The sequence below is a fragment of the Camelina sativa genome, chromosome 14 (assembly GCF_000633955.1).
Source record: "Camelina sativa cultivar DH55 chromosome 14, Cs, whole genome shotgun sequence".
NCBI classification, from domain to species: Eukaryota; Viridiplantae; Streptophyta; class Magnoliopsida; order Brassicales; family Brassicaceae; genus Camelina; species Camelina sativa.
Window position 1 is genome coordinate 19,183,415 of NC_025698.1, and position 15,010 is coordinate 19,198,424.

General features: G+C 39.1%; 3 protein-coding genes and 1 pseudogene across 3 annotated transcripts; 3 read left to right on the forward strand and 1 right to left on the reverse strand.

The window, feature by feature from the left end:
* On the forward strand, positions 6,708–7,526 carry LOC109128706 (annotated as a pseudogene).
* On the forward strand, positions 9,302–11,880 carry LOC104743776 (somatic embryogenesis receptor kinase 2-like; the record flags this gene model as incomplete). Its single annotated transcript, XM_019235551.1, has 8 exons — positions 9,302–9,403; positions 9,565–9,641; positions 9,736–9,807; positions 10,085–10,197; positions 10,342–10,473; positions 10,563–10,904; positions 11,000–11,394; positions 11,481–11,880. Coding segments are annotated over 8 exons (1,419 nt in total), but the record flags the coding sequence as incomplete, so codon positions are not given.
* Positions 11,894–12,283, forward strand: LOC104741995 (somatic embryogenesis receptor kinase 2-like). The gene has a single exon (XM_010462951.1). The coding sequence runs from the start codon at positions 11,895–11,897 to the stop codon at positions 12,174–12,176; it is 282 nt and encodes a 93-aa protein (XP_010461253.1). The 5' UTR covers position 11,894; the 3' UTR covers positions 12,177–12,283.
* On the reverse strand, positions 12,284–14,920 carry LOC104743778 (IST1 homolog). The gene is made up of 4 exons (XM_019236312.1): positions 14,802–14,920; positions 14,405–14,576; positions 13,995–14,135; positions 12,284–13,675 (listed from the first exon to the last, which is right to left on the reverse strand). Exons 1-4 carry the CDS (start codon positions 14,876–14,878, stop codon positions 12,482–12,484), a joined length of 1,584 nt encoding a protein of 527 aa, XP_019091857.1. The 5' UTR covers positions 14,879–14,920; the 3' UTR covers positions 12,284–12,481.

Here is a 15,010-nt window from a genome sequence, read left to right on the forward strand (position 1 = left end):
AATACACTCAAATTCTAATACATTAATCGAAACCGATTCATCACGGTGTCGTCTTTAATATTAGAATTTACAATGTTAAATATAAACTTGAACTTTATTATTAAATCAAAAGACACATAGGCTTTATATTCTTACAGGAGGAAGGTAGCAATCAAGTAATTTCTATAACTGGGATGGTAAAATTCATTTTGATGGAGCTGCGTGGGTGGGGGTGTGTATAGCACAACAGTGTTTACAAGGAAATATGTGTGGCAGACGATTTTGTAGAAGCTTAGTCCAAAACATGATGAGCATAGAGACGCAAATATGACTGCAGAAGACGAGCTTCAAGACAAACTATCTCAACTGTTGAAAACCTGTAATTGTTTGATTGTACTTGATAATATGTGGAACGAAGAAGACTGGGAAGACGGTGAGGATAAAAAAAAATATATCAGTCCAGCATGAGGCTGAAAAGGAAAAGAAAGAGTGAGACGGCAAAGAAGCCGTGAAGAAAACAGAAACTCAAGAGGTTATCCTGCATAAACAGAATTCAAAGCTTCAACAGAGATGGATTGAGAAGAAGGCTGATGCCAAGAACAAACCTGTGAAGTGCCAAACCAAGAGGAAGAAATCTGTACCTGAAGCAGAACAAGGAAGAAGGCACCAATGCAAGCTTGGTTGCAGCATCAAAGATGACATGTAGGCAATGAAGCCTTGCATCAAAGAGGAAGCAAATAAGGTGGCAGCAATGGTGTTGACAAGCTCCAATCCTTTGAACCTGAAAATGAAAAGGAGAAACTGAGGGTTCAAGGAACGACTACGGTTAAGAGAAAGCCGAGGTGATGCATGGTTCAAGTCAAAAGAGTCCTAAGCTAAAGCAAAGGAGGTGATGGTTCCGAGAATCGCAAAAGAGAAAGCAATGATTAGTACATAAATGCATAACCTGAATGTTAGTGATATATACCTTGTGAGAATTAAGGTTGAAGAAGCAATTGCAGATATGAGTTAGAGATGACATATATAGTGATCGAGAAGAATTTCATTCATTCATCAAATAATAAACAAACAAGAAGAGAAGTAACTACCAACCTTACAATTACAAACATGGATTTGCGTTGGAGCAGAACGCACAATACAGCTCCAAAAGAATCAGTGGCTCCTAACTAGGTAACAGTGATGAAGCAAACCCAAAATCTATCCGACAAAGATCCCAAGCACCTTCGTTGTTGGTACAAACTTCCATTGGATCCACCGGAAGATAGTCCCCGCAAGCAAACCCTGACGGATGGAGCGCAGAAACACCAATATCCCCACTCGGCTTGGAGTTTTCTCTTGTTGATATTCTTAACTTTTTTTGTTTGATCCCAAGTAAGTGTGATTCAAGGTTAATGAGATGGTTCCTCAACTCGTCACCCGACAAACCCTTGAGATATGGCAAGTCGAAGAGATCCGACGCGTGACTCATCCTCATGTGATCGCTCAACGCATTGAATTTCCCAACTATTGTTTCAATGAAAGATTTAGAACGAGAATGTAAAGAATTACTCTCTTTATTCAGCAAAAGGAAATCTTACACAAAAACCTTAAAGCTTTCTCTCTCAAGTTCTAAAACTTCTCTCTCTAAACTCATAGGTTTACCACAAGCTTTGGCAACTCTATATATAGAGATAGTTCTCCTAAAACTATTTGGGATTAGATATCTCCTAATCTCATTAGAACTTATTACAACTGTTTATTCTAGATGTCTCCTAAAATAACTCTAATCCTAATCTTTATTAGGATTACTTCTTCCGCAAGTCACACTTCAAGCTTAGCCCAACAATCTCCCCTCTAAGCTTGAAATCCTTCTTTGACAGTTCATGAACTCCGATGAGGTTCCTCATATTCTTGAATTTGATCTTGTCGAGAGCCTTGGTTAACACATCAGCCTTCTGTTCGATCCCGGGAACATGTACCACATCAACTTGTCCATTTTCAACACACTCCCGTATGAAGTGATATCTTCGGTGAATGTGTTTGCTGCGACCATGGAAGACAGGATTCTTTGTGAGAGCAATGGCAGACTTGTTGTCTACACAAATTGTTATTTTCTCACACGTTGTTCCAGTAATCTCAGCGAGTAACTCTTGTAGCCAAATGGCTTGCTTAGCAGCTTCTGTTGCTGCCATAAACTCGGCTTCACAAGAGGATAGCGCCACCACCTGTTGCTTCTGAGAACACCATGTGATAGGACATTCATTGAGATAAAACACATGACCAGCAGTACTTCTCCCATCATCCACATCCACACTATGACTGCTGTCACTGTATCCTATTAGTCCTGTTTGAGTTCCTGGTTTGAAGTGTAGACCATAGCCAGAAGTGCCTTGAAGATATCTCAGAATCTGCTTCAGTGCGGCTCCGTGTGATTCTCCAGGTTCCTGCAAATAACGACTCAGAATTCCAACAGAGTATGATAGGTCTGGTCGAGTATGGGGCAAATATCTCAGACAGCCAATACTTTTTCTATAAGCTCGTTCATCAATGCGCTTTGGATCTTGAGTTTTTGAAAGCTCCAGACCCGGTTCCATTGGCAACAAAACAGAGTTACACTCACTCATTCCGGTCTCTTCAAGAATTTTCTTTGCATACTTTTCCTGTCTTAACACGATCCCGTTCTCACTTTAGCAAACCTCAATGCCAAGATAGTAGGTGAGTCTTCCTAAATCACTCATTTCGAATTTTCCAGCCATCTCATTCTTGAAATCAGAAATCAGTTTCAATGATGAACCTGTGACAAGAAGATCGTCTACGTAGACTGCCACAATCAGAAGATGTTCATTGTTCTGTTTTCTGTAAAGAGATGGTTCTTTACTGCATTTTTCGAATTTTAGCTCACTGAGAATGCTGTTAAGCTTGATGTTCCAGGCACGAGGTGCTTGTTTCAGTCCGTAGAGGGCCTTATGTAGCTTGTACACCTTTTCTTCATGGTCTTTCACGACAAACCCTTCTGGTTGAGTGACGTAGACATCTTCTTGCAAGTCTCCGTGGAGGAATGCGGTCTTCACATCAAGATGATGTACTTCCCAGCTTCTGGAGGCTGCTAAGGCAAGAATAGAGCGAATTGTTTCGATTCTAGCAACGGGGGCAAAGACTTCTTCAAAGTCGATCCCATGTTTTTGTACATAGCCTTTAGCTACAAGCCTTGCCTTGTACTTGTTTATGCTATTGTCTATGTTCCGTTTTAGTTTAAACACCCACTTCAGGCCAATTGGTTTTACTCCGAAAGGTAGCTCAACTAAACTCCATGTCTTGTTCTTTATTATGCTTGACAATTCATCCTCACAAGCGTCTCTCCATACCTTCAACTCGCTTGCTTCCTGGAAATTCCATGGTTCTTCATTAACTGCTAGTAGAAGAGTTTCTCCTTCTATGTCTGATAACAGGACATAATCATTGAGATAGATAGGCCTTTTAACTTGTCTTGTTGACTGTCTCAACATTTGAGGTTGTTCTTCCACAGTAGCTTGCTCCTCTGCAGTTTCATTATCACTCCCCTCTATGTCATTTTCGTCACCTTCTGTGTCTGCTCCATCTTCTATGTTTTCTTCTGCGTTTGTTTCATTCTCTGTTCCAGAAGCTGTGTTGAAAACATTACTGATGCTGAGAGTAAATGTGCCTGAATCAGCAGAGTCCTTCTCAGAGTTGTTCCATTTCCAGCTTTTGAGCTCATTGAACACAACATCTCTACTAACCACAACCTTCTTGTTTGAAGGATCAAACAATCTGTATGCCTCCTTCTTGTTTGCGGTCCAATCACACCTCCTACAGCTGCACAAAAGAGTTATGTCTTTGTCCTGATCGATGATCATTCACGGTATATGTGGTCTATTCTCTAAAAGAGAAAAATGAACCGTTTGAAAAATTCAAGATCTTCAAGTCACTAGTTGAGAATGAAGCTGGAACCACAATCAAGACATTCTGGACAGACCGAGGAGGAGAATTCATGTCTCACGAGTNTTTTTGTGCAGCTGTAGGAGGTGTGATTGGACCGCAAAGATCTCCGTGAATCAGTTCCAAGGTTTGTGTTGCTCTAAAAGGTGTTGCTTTGGGAAATGTTTGTCTTGTCTGTTTTCCAAGTAGACAAGAAGCACAAGTGTCCTTTTCTGTTGGTGCACTAGGGATTCCAGTAACTAGCTCTTTCACAACCATTGTTTTTATAGTGTCAGTGCTAATGTGTCCTAGTCGTGCATGCCACATGTTTGAATCTGATGTGGTTGTAAGTTGCAGGCACTTTGTGTTTTCAACTTCCAATTTTACCTTGTACAATCTGTTTCTCGACCTTGTTGTTTTAACCAATAGATGTCCATCTCTGTCGTGTATAGTGAGGAGGTCTTCTTTCATTCTTACGTCGCAACCTGATTCCGTTGCTTGTCCCAAGCTTATGATGTTACTTTTTAACCCCGGTATGTAGTAAACGTCTACAAGCTTCTTTCTTTCTCCTCCTCTTGTAATAAACAGAATTGATCCTTTCCCTTTTATGTCTATGTGAGAGTCATCACCAAATCGAACTCGTCCTGTGACCATAGGGTTCATTTTGAAAAACAGAGTATGGTTTCCGGTCATATGATTACTGGCTCCATTGTCCAAGTACCAAGTATTCTCTGAGCAGTCTTCTTCAAAATCCATAGGTTTCACATTTTTTTCATTTAGGTACACTACCTCATGCATCATCAAAGAGTCGGCTTCATGGGTGTTGTCTTCTTCTTCTTTTTCGGCGCTTTCTTGTGCTTTGATCAGTTTGAGCAGACGATCTGGACAGTTGGAGGCATAATGACCAACTTTGTCACAACGGTAACAGGTAACCTTGGATTTGTCCTTCTGTTGATATCCAGACCTTCCTCGTCCTCTACCTCTCCCACGGTTTGAACCTCTTCCTCTGCCACCATCATAGTATCCTTCATATGAGTCAGAGTTAACATACATGAGCTTGCTCTGACTCTCTTGTGAATCATCTTCTTCTTTGATTCTTTCTTCATAGGTCTTTAATCTTCCAACGATGTCTTCAAAGGTGGTTGTCTTCAAATCTAGGACTTGTTCAAGGGCTGCAGTGATGTGTATATATTTCTTCCTCGGTAGGCTCTTAAGAAACTTTTTCACAATCTTGATCTCTTCAATAGTTTCACCTAAGGAGGCTGATTTTGTAGAAATTTCAGAAAGTTTGCCTACAAAATCGTCGATTGACTCAGTTTCTTTCATTGTGAGTCTATCAAATTCGGCCATGAGGGTTTGTAATCTTGCTTCTCTTACTCTTTCAGCACCAAGATTCCTAGCTTTGATGGAGTCCCATACACCTTTTGCAGTCTTCTGTTCACCAACCTGCAGGATCATTGATTCTGGAATAGACTGAAATAGAAGTGCTCTTGCTAGGTCGTTCTTTTCTTCTTCTTCTGTTCCAGGATCAATCGCTTCCCACACCTTGTGTACTCGTAACGCAACATTCATTCGCATCTCCCACACCGTATAGTTGATTGATGTCAGCATCGGGCATTGTATGGAGGACCGGACGTTTTCCTTTGCCTTGTTGGTCATCTCAACGATTTCACTCATCTCTCGAATAAGACTTGTTTCAGAATCTTAAAACCTGAGTAGCTCTAATACCAATTATTGTTTCAATGAAAAATTTAGAACAAGAATGTAAAGAATTACTCTCTTTATTCAGCAAAAGGAAATCTTACACAAAAACCTTAAAGCTTTCTCTCTCAAGTTCTAAAACTTCTCTCTCTAAACTCATAGGTTTACCACAAGCTTTGGCAACTCTATATATAGAGATAGTTCTCCTAAAACTATTTGGGATTAGATATCTCCTAATCTCATTAGAACTTATTACAACTGTTTATTCTAGATGTCTCCTAAAATAACTCTAATCCTAATCTTTATTAGGATTACTTCTTCCCCAAGTCACACTTCAAGTTTAGCCCAACACCAACAATCTCCGGTAACGCTTGTGGGTTATCTTGAGGCTCAGGCCAGACATGGAGATCGTTGTCGGGGCCGTAACAGATGAAACCGACAGAGTTCCCGCAAAGAACAGAGAGCTCTGTCGCTTTCTTCTTAAAAGCAGGAAATATCTGTTTGAAATAGTTCGAGGACTTGTTTGGTTTCTTCCCGCAAGGAGCCATCCTGAAAGAAAGAGAGAGAGAGAGAGAGAGAGAGAGAGAGAGAGAGAGAGAGAGAGAGAGAGAGAGAGAGAGAGAGAGAGAGAGAGAGAGAGAGAGAGACAAAATTCGTAAGAGAGATTTAAGATGATCGACTACAGGGTTTGAAAACTTTCGATCCTAATGTGTGAATGATGGGGTTCTGTGGTATATATATAGAGAGAGACTCAACTCAATCCCATTAGATTTTCCTTATTTACACATTAAGGTTTTACTATATTTCCTTTTTTCATTAGCTAAATATAAATGATTTCCAATTTTCATACTAAATCCTAAAGATATTAGAAAATTAGAAAAACTTAGCTAATTTTCCTCTCTTTTTTTTTGGGTCACCAATTTAGCTACATGTATATTTCTAAACTTTGTGATGATAACTGCTTACCGATTAATGGGATTAAGGACGCCGAATTGGTTTGCTCGAATTATTTACACTCTTTGAACCAAACAAATAATAATATTTACGTATTGCACCAAAATTAAAAAAAAAAATAAAACAGAGCAGACCACATCTGATCACAATCGTAACTATTTCTTGCCGTATTTAGGGAAGATCAATTTCATTTTAGAGCAAGATTACTACAATAGGAATATTGAGATTTGGGTGAAAAAAGAAAAGATTAAAAATGGGGATGGAGAAGCTGTAGTGTGGGTGAATCTGATGAGTGTGTAGGTGCCTGAATGGTCGAGTTTAGATGTCAGCTACTACCCGCCAAGTTACTTCGTCAATTAAGATAAAAGTCTCATGAGCCTCTTGTAATATGTTGTTATAACGAGGAGGGAAATGCTTGTATTTATATCGTCAAGGGAGATAAGTTCCGTGAAACTAAAATAAAAAATTTGATTGGTCAGTATCGTCCTTGTCATTGTACCTATTTTCCAAGTTTGATGCAAGTTCCTACGTTCACGATGAGCGGTAGGGGTATAACCCAACAGCAGAAGGTTGAATCCCGCTTCAAGCTCCCGAGGGGAGTACAAGTGAGCGTTGGAGTTGGAGCCTTGGAGGAGACGAGTAGAACAATGGTTTCTTTGAAGATGTAAAAAAAAAATTGTAGATTTTAATAACTTTGACGTCATTTTTGTCAAGTTTTACTACTACAACGGTAACATATAGATTATAGTTGTCGACGATGACTACATTGAAGCCGTCGAGGGGATTTACACTGAGAGTAACATCACCTCCATCATGTTCCGGTCACACAAGGGCAAAACATCGCTACTGTTAGGATTATTAGAGGGTATGCCCTTTGTGCCTGAAAGAGGACGAGGCTCGAAGATCTCTGATTTTATGGAAGAAGCTCTGATGTATACCTCACTGCTCTGGGCGTCCACCTCTCCCCCTTTCTCTAGATTTTTTTCATTTTCAAGATGAATAAATGATGTGTAAGATGGGAGTTAGTTAGTTATTTAACTAAAAAAATATATTCTATCTTTACGAAATAAAAAATTGATGTCTCAAACTAATACCTTTTTGGACTTTTGAGATTGTCGAAAACTACAACAACGATATTAACCAACAGATACTGCAAAACTTATGTTGCTGAAAATAAAATAAACAAGTTATAGCAAGCATCTCTCTCGCTTCTCCAATTCTCGTGTTTGTAGATTGAGAGCAATATTATCATGTTAGAGGATATCTTCGTGGTGGATAGGCTAGAACCTGATGGCTTATGAAGATGTCAATATTGTTGCTGCACTTGTTAGTCTTAGAAAATTCTATATACTATCTCAAGTATAAGGTCTATTAATTAATCTTTGAAAAATTGTTAGTAATACCCTTTTATAGATATCCTTTTCAAAACTACTTTTTTTGGTCATTTTCATTTTTAAATTTTTGGTTTTAGGTTTGGATTCTCTATTTTACATTTAATGTATAGTTTTGAAGAGAGTAGAGTTTATTATTTAGAGTTTAGGGTTTACAATTTACTCATTTTGTATGTAGAAATTGATATTATTGAAAATGGACTATATCAGAATATATTTTTGCAAAAAGGTATAAAAAAATGATATTTTTGTACAATGTGACTAACGTGCTAAGCCAAAAAAACATGGTCACACCCAGAAAGAAGATGTTAGTGATAAATGATTTGTTATCAGCTCTCTCCCTAAAATCAATGACTATGTGTTGTTTAAAATAACCTAAAATAGCCTATTCTAATTGTTTCTAACCGCATAACCCTATGATAGAACAACAAGTATGCAGTTGAGAGGCAACCATTAGTCTTGATGTCAGGAACAGTAGACGCAATATAAAGATCATCAACGAGGCCACCACCCTTGGGATTACTTATGCCATAAAGTTCATAAACATACTGAGTATCTTTACTATCTACGAACTTACGCAAATATAGATAGTGTATTGGAAAATCTACCAATGTTTCAATATTCTCGACAGTATTGATATAGGCGAACCGTTTCATGTGAAATACAACTACATGAAGTGATTAATGGAACTTGATTCTCTTCCAAAATCTTGCCAAACCAGATTTGACTTGAACTATCCTTGGAAGACATCTTTTTATGACTGAGTCGTTTCGGCCATTTGTCAAATTTTGATCAAGACAATCCAATAGGAAAACAAGTAATTCATGTGAATCATGTTGATCAGTAAAAATAAACAAGTCTCTCAAAATATTACCAATTGCAATCACCATACTAAATGACCATCTGCATTTATCAAATTTTATAAGAAAATTAGTGGTTGTGTTAAATAAAATAAAAATTAGTGGTCATTTTATCACATTTTCTATTTCTATTAATGATCATTTGACCAATAAACTCTTAATATATAGTTAATTTATCATTATGATTATTTTTTGCACTTATAAACAATTAATATATTTATTGTATGATGAATTTTACATTGTGATTTTTCATTTTTTATTAATATATGATTACAATCAAATCATGGTGTGTTTGTAACTATTTTTGCTCAGTGAATTGTAATTTCTCACACATGGTAGCCAAAATGCTGTTTACAGGCAATTTGGTTTTCTCATTTTAGTTAGCACTTATTTACGTAAATATGCATTTGTCATTAGATTGTTAAGTTTCTTCTGAGGATGTGATACTCTTAATTGCAGGGAGCTTTATAGTAATAACATAACTGGGCCGGTTCCAAGTGATCTTGGAAATCTGACAAACTTAGTAAGCTTGGATCTTTACTTGAACAGCTTCATTGGTCCCATTCCAGATTCTCTGGGAAACCTCTTCAAGCTGCGCTTTCTGTAAGTACATCTTAGTCTTCTCTTCCTCATCATGCACTGGCCAAATGTTTTGCTATATTAGAAATTTATTTAGGACAAATTTCGAGTACAACATATTCATAACTTGTTTGACTGAACTCTGAATGGGAAGGTGGTAATGTGGTATGAGTTTTTGTTGCAAGGATAGCCGGCTCAACAATAACAGTCTTACCGGACCAATTCCCTTGTCATTGACTAATATCACGACTCTTCAAGTTTTGTAAGTATCACTAATTCAACTTCACGTAATGCTCTTTTGAACTTCCACTCTTAATGGATCCTCTGAGTTTTCCTTATTATCTTGCAAAATGCAGGGATCTGTCGAACAACCAATTATCTGGATCCGTTCCTGACAATGGGTCCTTCTCGCTTTTCACTCCCATCAGGTTTGATGGAATTCATACTATTAAACATTAACCACTCGCATTATGGGAACTGAGGCTATAGATTTCTCTAATTCATTGTGTTCTGCATACTAGAATAAAGCTAGGATCAAACACAAGAGGCTATTATATTTAAAGTCTGAACCAAAGATTCCTTTAATCATCTTAACCATATTTTGTCAAGAGACATACATACTACATTGCCCACATTTTGTTACTTGTATTGGTGGATATGAAAATAATTAGCAGTTGACCTCACAAGCTGTGCTCTTCTGCACAGTTTTGCTAATAACTTGGGTTTATGCGGCCCAGTTACTAGCCGTCCCTGTCCTGGATCTCCCCCATTTTCTCCTCCTCCACCTTTTATACCACCTCCCACAATTCCTACACCAGGTAATGAGATGAAGTAGACAGTAAAGTTAGATCTTTATATTCACTCATTCTTGGAAACATATTGGATTTTGATTGGAAATAGGTTAACTTCTCTGGTAGGTCTTTGGATTGTTGACTATTTTGTTGCTTAAAATTGTGTTGAAGGCGGATATAGTGCTACTGGAGCCATTGCAGGAGGAGTTGCTGCTGGTGCTGCTTTGCTATTTGCTGCTCCTGCTTTAGCTTTTGCTTGGTTGCGTAGAAGAAAACCTCAAGAATTATTTTTTGATGTTCCTGGTTAGTCAATGGGTTTTTCATTACCAAGCTTTGTTTCCTTTTAGAATTGGTTTAGTATGTAATACTTGATTTTCGGTTCTGTGATGCAGCCGAGGAGGACCCTGAGGTTCACTTGGGACAGCTGAAGCGGTTCTCACTACGAGAACTGCAAGTAGCGACGGATAGCTTCAGCAACAAGAACATCTTGGGTCGAGGTGGGTTTGGAAAAGTCTACAAAGGCCGTCTTGCTGATGGAACACTTGTGGCAGTAAAACGGCTTAAAGAAGAGCGCACCCCAGGTGGTGAGCTTCAGTTTCAGACAGAAGTGGAGATGATAAGCATGGCCGTTCACAGAAATCTCCTCAGACTACGCGGTTTCTGTATGACCCCTACCGAGAGATTGCTTGTTTACCCTTACATGGCTAATGGAAGTGTTGCTTCCTGTTTGAGAGGTAACCTTAGAATCTTGACTGTTTGTGTCATAAAGTAGAAAGATTTCCACAATAATGTACAAATTTTCCATGGAGCTTGTTTGAAATGATTGCAGAACGTCCACCATCACAGTTGCCACTAGCCTGGCCAATAAGACAGCAAATCGCACTAGGATCAGCGAGGGGTTTGTCTTATCTTCATGATCATTGCGACCCCAAAATTATCCACCGTGATGTGAAAGCTGCTAATATTCTGTTGGACGAGGATTTTGAGGCGGTTGTAGGCGATTTCGGGTTGGCTAGGCTTATGGATTATAAGGATACACATGTGACAACGGCTGTGCGTGGGACTATTGGTCACATTGCTCCTGAGTATCTCTCAACTGGAAAATCATCAGAGAAAACCGATGTTTTTGGCTACGGGATCATGCTTTTGGAACTGATTACAGGTCAGAGAGCTTTTGATCTTGCAAGACTGGCGAATGACGATGACGTTATGCTCCTAGATTGGGTATAATACACAGGTCTTTCAGCACATATTTGGGTATCTCTGTCTACTCTGGAAGCTAATTTCTCTGTTTTTGATGATCTTCTCAGGTGAAAGGGCTTTTGAAGGAAAAGAAACTAGAGATGCTTGTGGATCCTGATCTGCAGAGCAATTACACAGAAGCAGAAGTAGAACAGCTCATACAAGCGGCTCTTCTCTGCACACAGAGCTCACCTATAGAACGACCTAAGATGTCTGAGGTTGTCCGAATGCTTGAAGGTGACCGGTTTGGCTGAGAAATGGGACCAGTGGCAGAAAGTAGAAGTTCTCAGGCAAGAAGTGGAGCTGTCTTCTCATGCGGATCCTTGATTCTACGGATAATCTTCATGCTGTTGAGTTGTCTGGTCCGAGATAAAAGACATTGTAATTTGTCTAACAGAAACGATAAAGAATAGAGAAAAATTAAGGCAAATCACTTCTTTGTATTCTTTGGTTGAAAAAAAAAAATGTAGTCCGNACTGGAGATGCTTGTGGATCCTGATCTGCAGAGGAACTACACAGAAGCAGAAGTTGAACAGCTCATACAAGTGGCTCTTCTCTGCACACAGAGCTCACCTATGGAACGACCTAAGATGTCTGAGGTTGTTCGAATGCTTGAAGGTGACGGTTTGGCTGAGAAATGGGATGAATGGCAGAAAGTAGAAGTTCTCAGGCAAGAAGTGGAGCTGTCTTCTCATCCCACTTCTGATTGGATCCTTGATTCTACGGATAATCTTCATGCTGTTGAGTTGTCTGGTCCGAGATAAAAGAAATTGTAATTTGCCTAACAGAAACGATTAAAGAATAGAGAAAATTTAAGAAAAATCACTTCTTTGTATTCTTTGGTTGAAGAAAAAAAATGTAGTCTCAGTCATTTCTTGAGCAAACCAAGGCCTTTAATTTAACAAAATCACGCACACCAAGTTCTATACATTACATATGTCTTCCACTGAATAAAGAGGAAGAAAAGGCTGTGTTCAAAAAACGTTTTGAGTTCTTTGTTCCGCAAGAGAAGGAACCGCACAGGCAGACACACTGAAAAACACCAAGCTTGCATTATAACATGTAAGAGTTAATCATGGGCAGGTCTTGTATTGTCTGACAATGAATGAGAACCAGATGAGCGATCAGGATTCTGCGATGAGAACAGATTCGGGTATGAGTAATAGGGGTCATCTTCCATGGAAGGCAGTCTCATTTGCTGGTGGTCCTGGTCAGGGTTGAGTCTGTCAAGTAATGAAGACTCTGGCCTTTGGAACTCTGTAAGATCACCATAGCTGCTGACTGATGAGTTCTGATGATCAAACTGCGGTTTTTCCATTGAAGGAAATCTGTGTGGCGTACGATCACCATAGCTGCTGACTGATGAGTTCTGATGATCAAAATGCGGTTTTTCCATTGAATGGAGTCTCTGTGGCGTAAGATCATCGTAGCTGCTGAATGCTGAGTTCTGATGATCAAACTGCGGTTCTCCCACTGAAGGGAGTCTCTGTGGCTGGTGGTTGTTCTGCCCAGAGTTGAAAAGTGATGAAGTTTCTGCTCTCTGGAACTCTGTAAGATCTCCGCTACTGCTGGCCGAAGAATGCGAATGCTGATGATCAAAATGTGGGTTTTCTATTGAGGTAGCATGGAAAGGGTTCTCTGACGGACTTTCTGGATACTGATCAGAATTCTTCTTGGTAAGCTCAGAGATTCTGAGTTGTGCAAGACTTGCAGCTGAACGGGCAGCTGCTGCTGCACGTTCTGCTGAGTCAGCAGCAGCTTGAGCAGCCGTTAGGACATCCTGCAAGTCTCCATCGGATATTTTCCTTATAGTATCCCTCGATGTACCACTCTCTTTTGTAGGGACGGGCTCTACTACATCAACGGATGGTGGAGAAGGTGGAGAATAATTTTTCCTTTCCAAAGATTCCATCACAATGGGTGAAGATTGTTGGCCTTCCCCGGCAGTTCTGCTAGCTTTTGCAGGATGTTCATCCCTTTTCGAAGCCGGTTTTTCGACACCTACATTCTCTGAATCAAAGTGCAAGTTGTGAGAGGTATGTTCATAATTAGCAGATTTCGGTGCATCCGGTGCATTTACAGGGGTAGCACCAGGAGTTGGCCGCAGCAAGACATTTGGAACCTCGGGAAAGTCCAATATATCATACTCTGAGTCTGAATCAGACTTCTCTTTTGGCGCTGAATTAGATGTCAAATGTGTCCCTTCATTTTGTTCCTCCGGTAGTGGAAGCTTAGATCCCCCACCAAATTGTTTTGGTCCATCCTGAAAAGAAAGATGACAATTTAGGAAAAACAGAGAGACTGTGACAAAAAGAAACTCAAGGCCGAGGATAACTGTACACAGGGGTCCAAGAAGGGAAAAAAGATCTTTGACACAGAAGAAAACATGGGCGGATCATTTTAATGCAGACCCAATATCAAACATCTTTAATGTGAGGTCCGAGAAACAATTAGATACACTGAAATGCAGATTCAGTGCCTAACACTAAATACTGGGTTGATGCAAACACAAATTTAAAGCACCTAAACACATTATATGAAGAGAAGAGATAGAAAGGAAGTACGAAGAAAGAAGTACTGACAAGGAGATCTTCATGCGATTTGAAGAGATCAGTTTCTGTAGAAGCAGGGTCCCAATCAAGTTCATGTTCTTCAGCAATTTCCTTGAGAAGTTTCAGTTTAGTTTCTGGGGAAGGAGCACGAACAGAGAGCAACTCCACCAACTGCAAAATTGATTTGGGAAAATATGAAAACATGAACAAATTCCTTGTTTCTACTAGACTGAACCAGACAATGGACGTAAGTGATTCAGACAGCAAGATAGATAAAGAATACTAAGTCTAGAAATGGACATGTAATTCTAAGGATTTACAGATACTAAGTTAAGGATTCATATAAATTACTTTCAGCTACATCATACATCAATCTGTGCTGAGTTTCTACATGATAGACTGATATTAGCAATTTACACCACAAATGAACACTGATTTACCTTACGATTGACACCGGAATCCGGCTTGAGCTCAGATGCAGCGGCAACAAATTCCTTTCCATACTTGGATACAAACAGTATCTGGACCTGCTGCAGCTCTGTCAGGTCAGAGCACCTCGGCGCAGCAAAACATATACTTGATATTGCTTCTTTTAGATCTAGAGGACATTCCCTACAAATTATAAAAAAAAAAAAAAGGAAGGATTCAGAACAGAAAACTTTGTTGCAGAAGACATAATCTTTCCATGTGTTCCAATCTAATTCCAAACTATCATCATCTAAAAAAGAAACTAACGAATGCAAGACAAAGAAGACTTTAAAGTGAATAACAGAAAACAACCGAACAACATCAATGGGCAGACTAAAGAANAAAAAAAAAAAAAAAAAAAGTAAGAACCTTTGAGCCTCAATAATGGGAAGACGAACAGCAATGAGCTCACAGAAAAGCTCAAGGATCTCTTGAGCAGCCATCATCTTCTCTTCCCTTATAATATGCTCAACCTAGTAGTAGAGATAAAAAAAAAACAAAAGACTTTTAAAACAACGTTCACATAAAAAAAAAGCCAATTAAACTAACAAGTCCATGAATTAAAAAAAAAAAAAAAA

What these genes read in the sequence shown, in the direction of transcription:
- LOC104741995 (XM_010462951.1), top strand. Translation starts at nt 11,895, where the DNA reads ATGCTTGTGGATCCTGATCTGCAGAGGAACTACACAGAAGCAGAAGTT.
- LOC104743778 (XM_019236312.1), bottom strand. Translation starts at nt 14,878, where the DNA reads ATGATGGCTGCTCAAGAGATCCTTGAGCTTTTCTGTGAGCTCATTGCT. An exon ending in CCCATTATTGAGGCTCAAAG is followed by an intron (nt 14,577 to 14,801) that starts GTTCTTACTTTT and finishes TATAATTTGTAG; the next exon opens with GGAATGTCCTCTAGATCTAA. An exon ending in AATCGCATGAAGATCTCCTT is followed by an intron (nt 13,676 to 13,994) that starts GTCAGTACTTCT and finishes CTTTCTTTTCAG; the next exon opens with GATGGACCAAAACAATTTGG.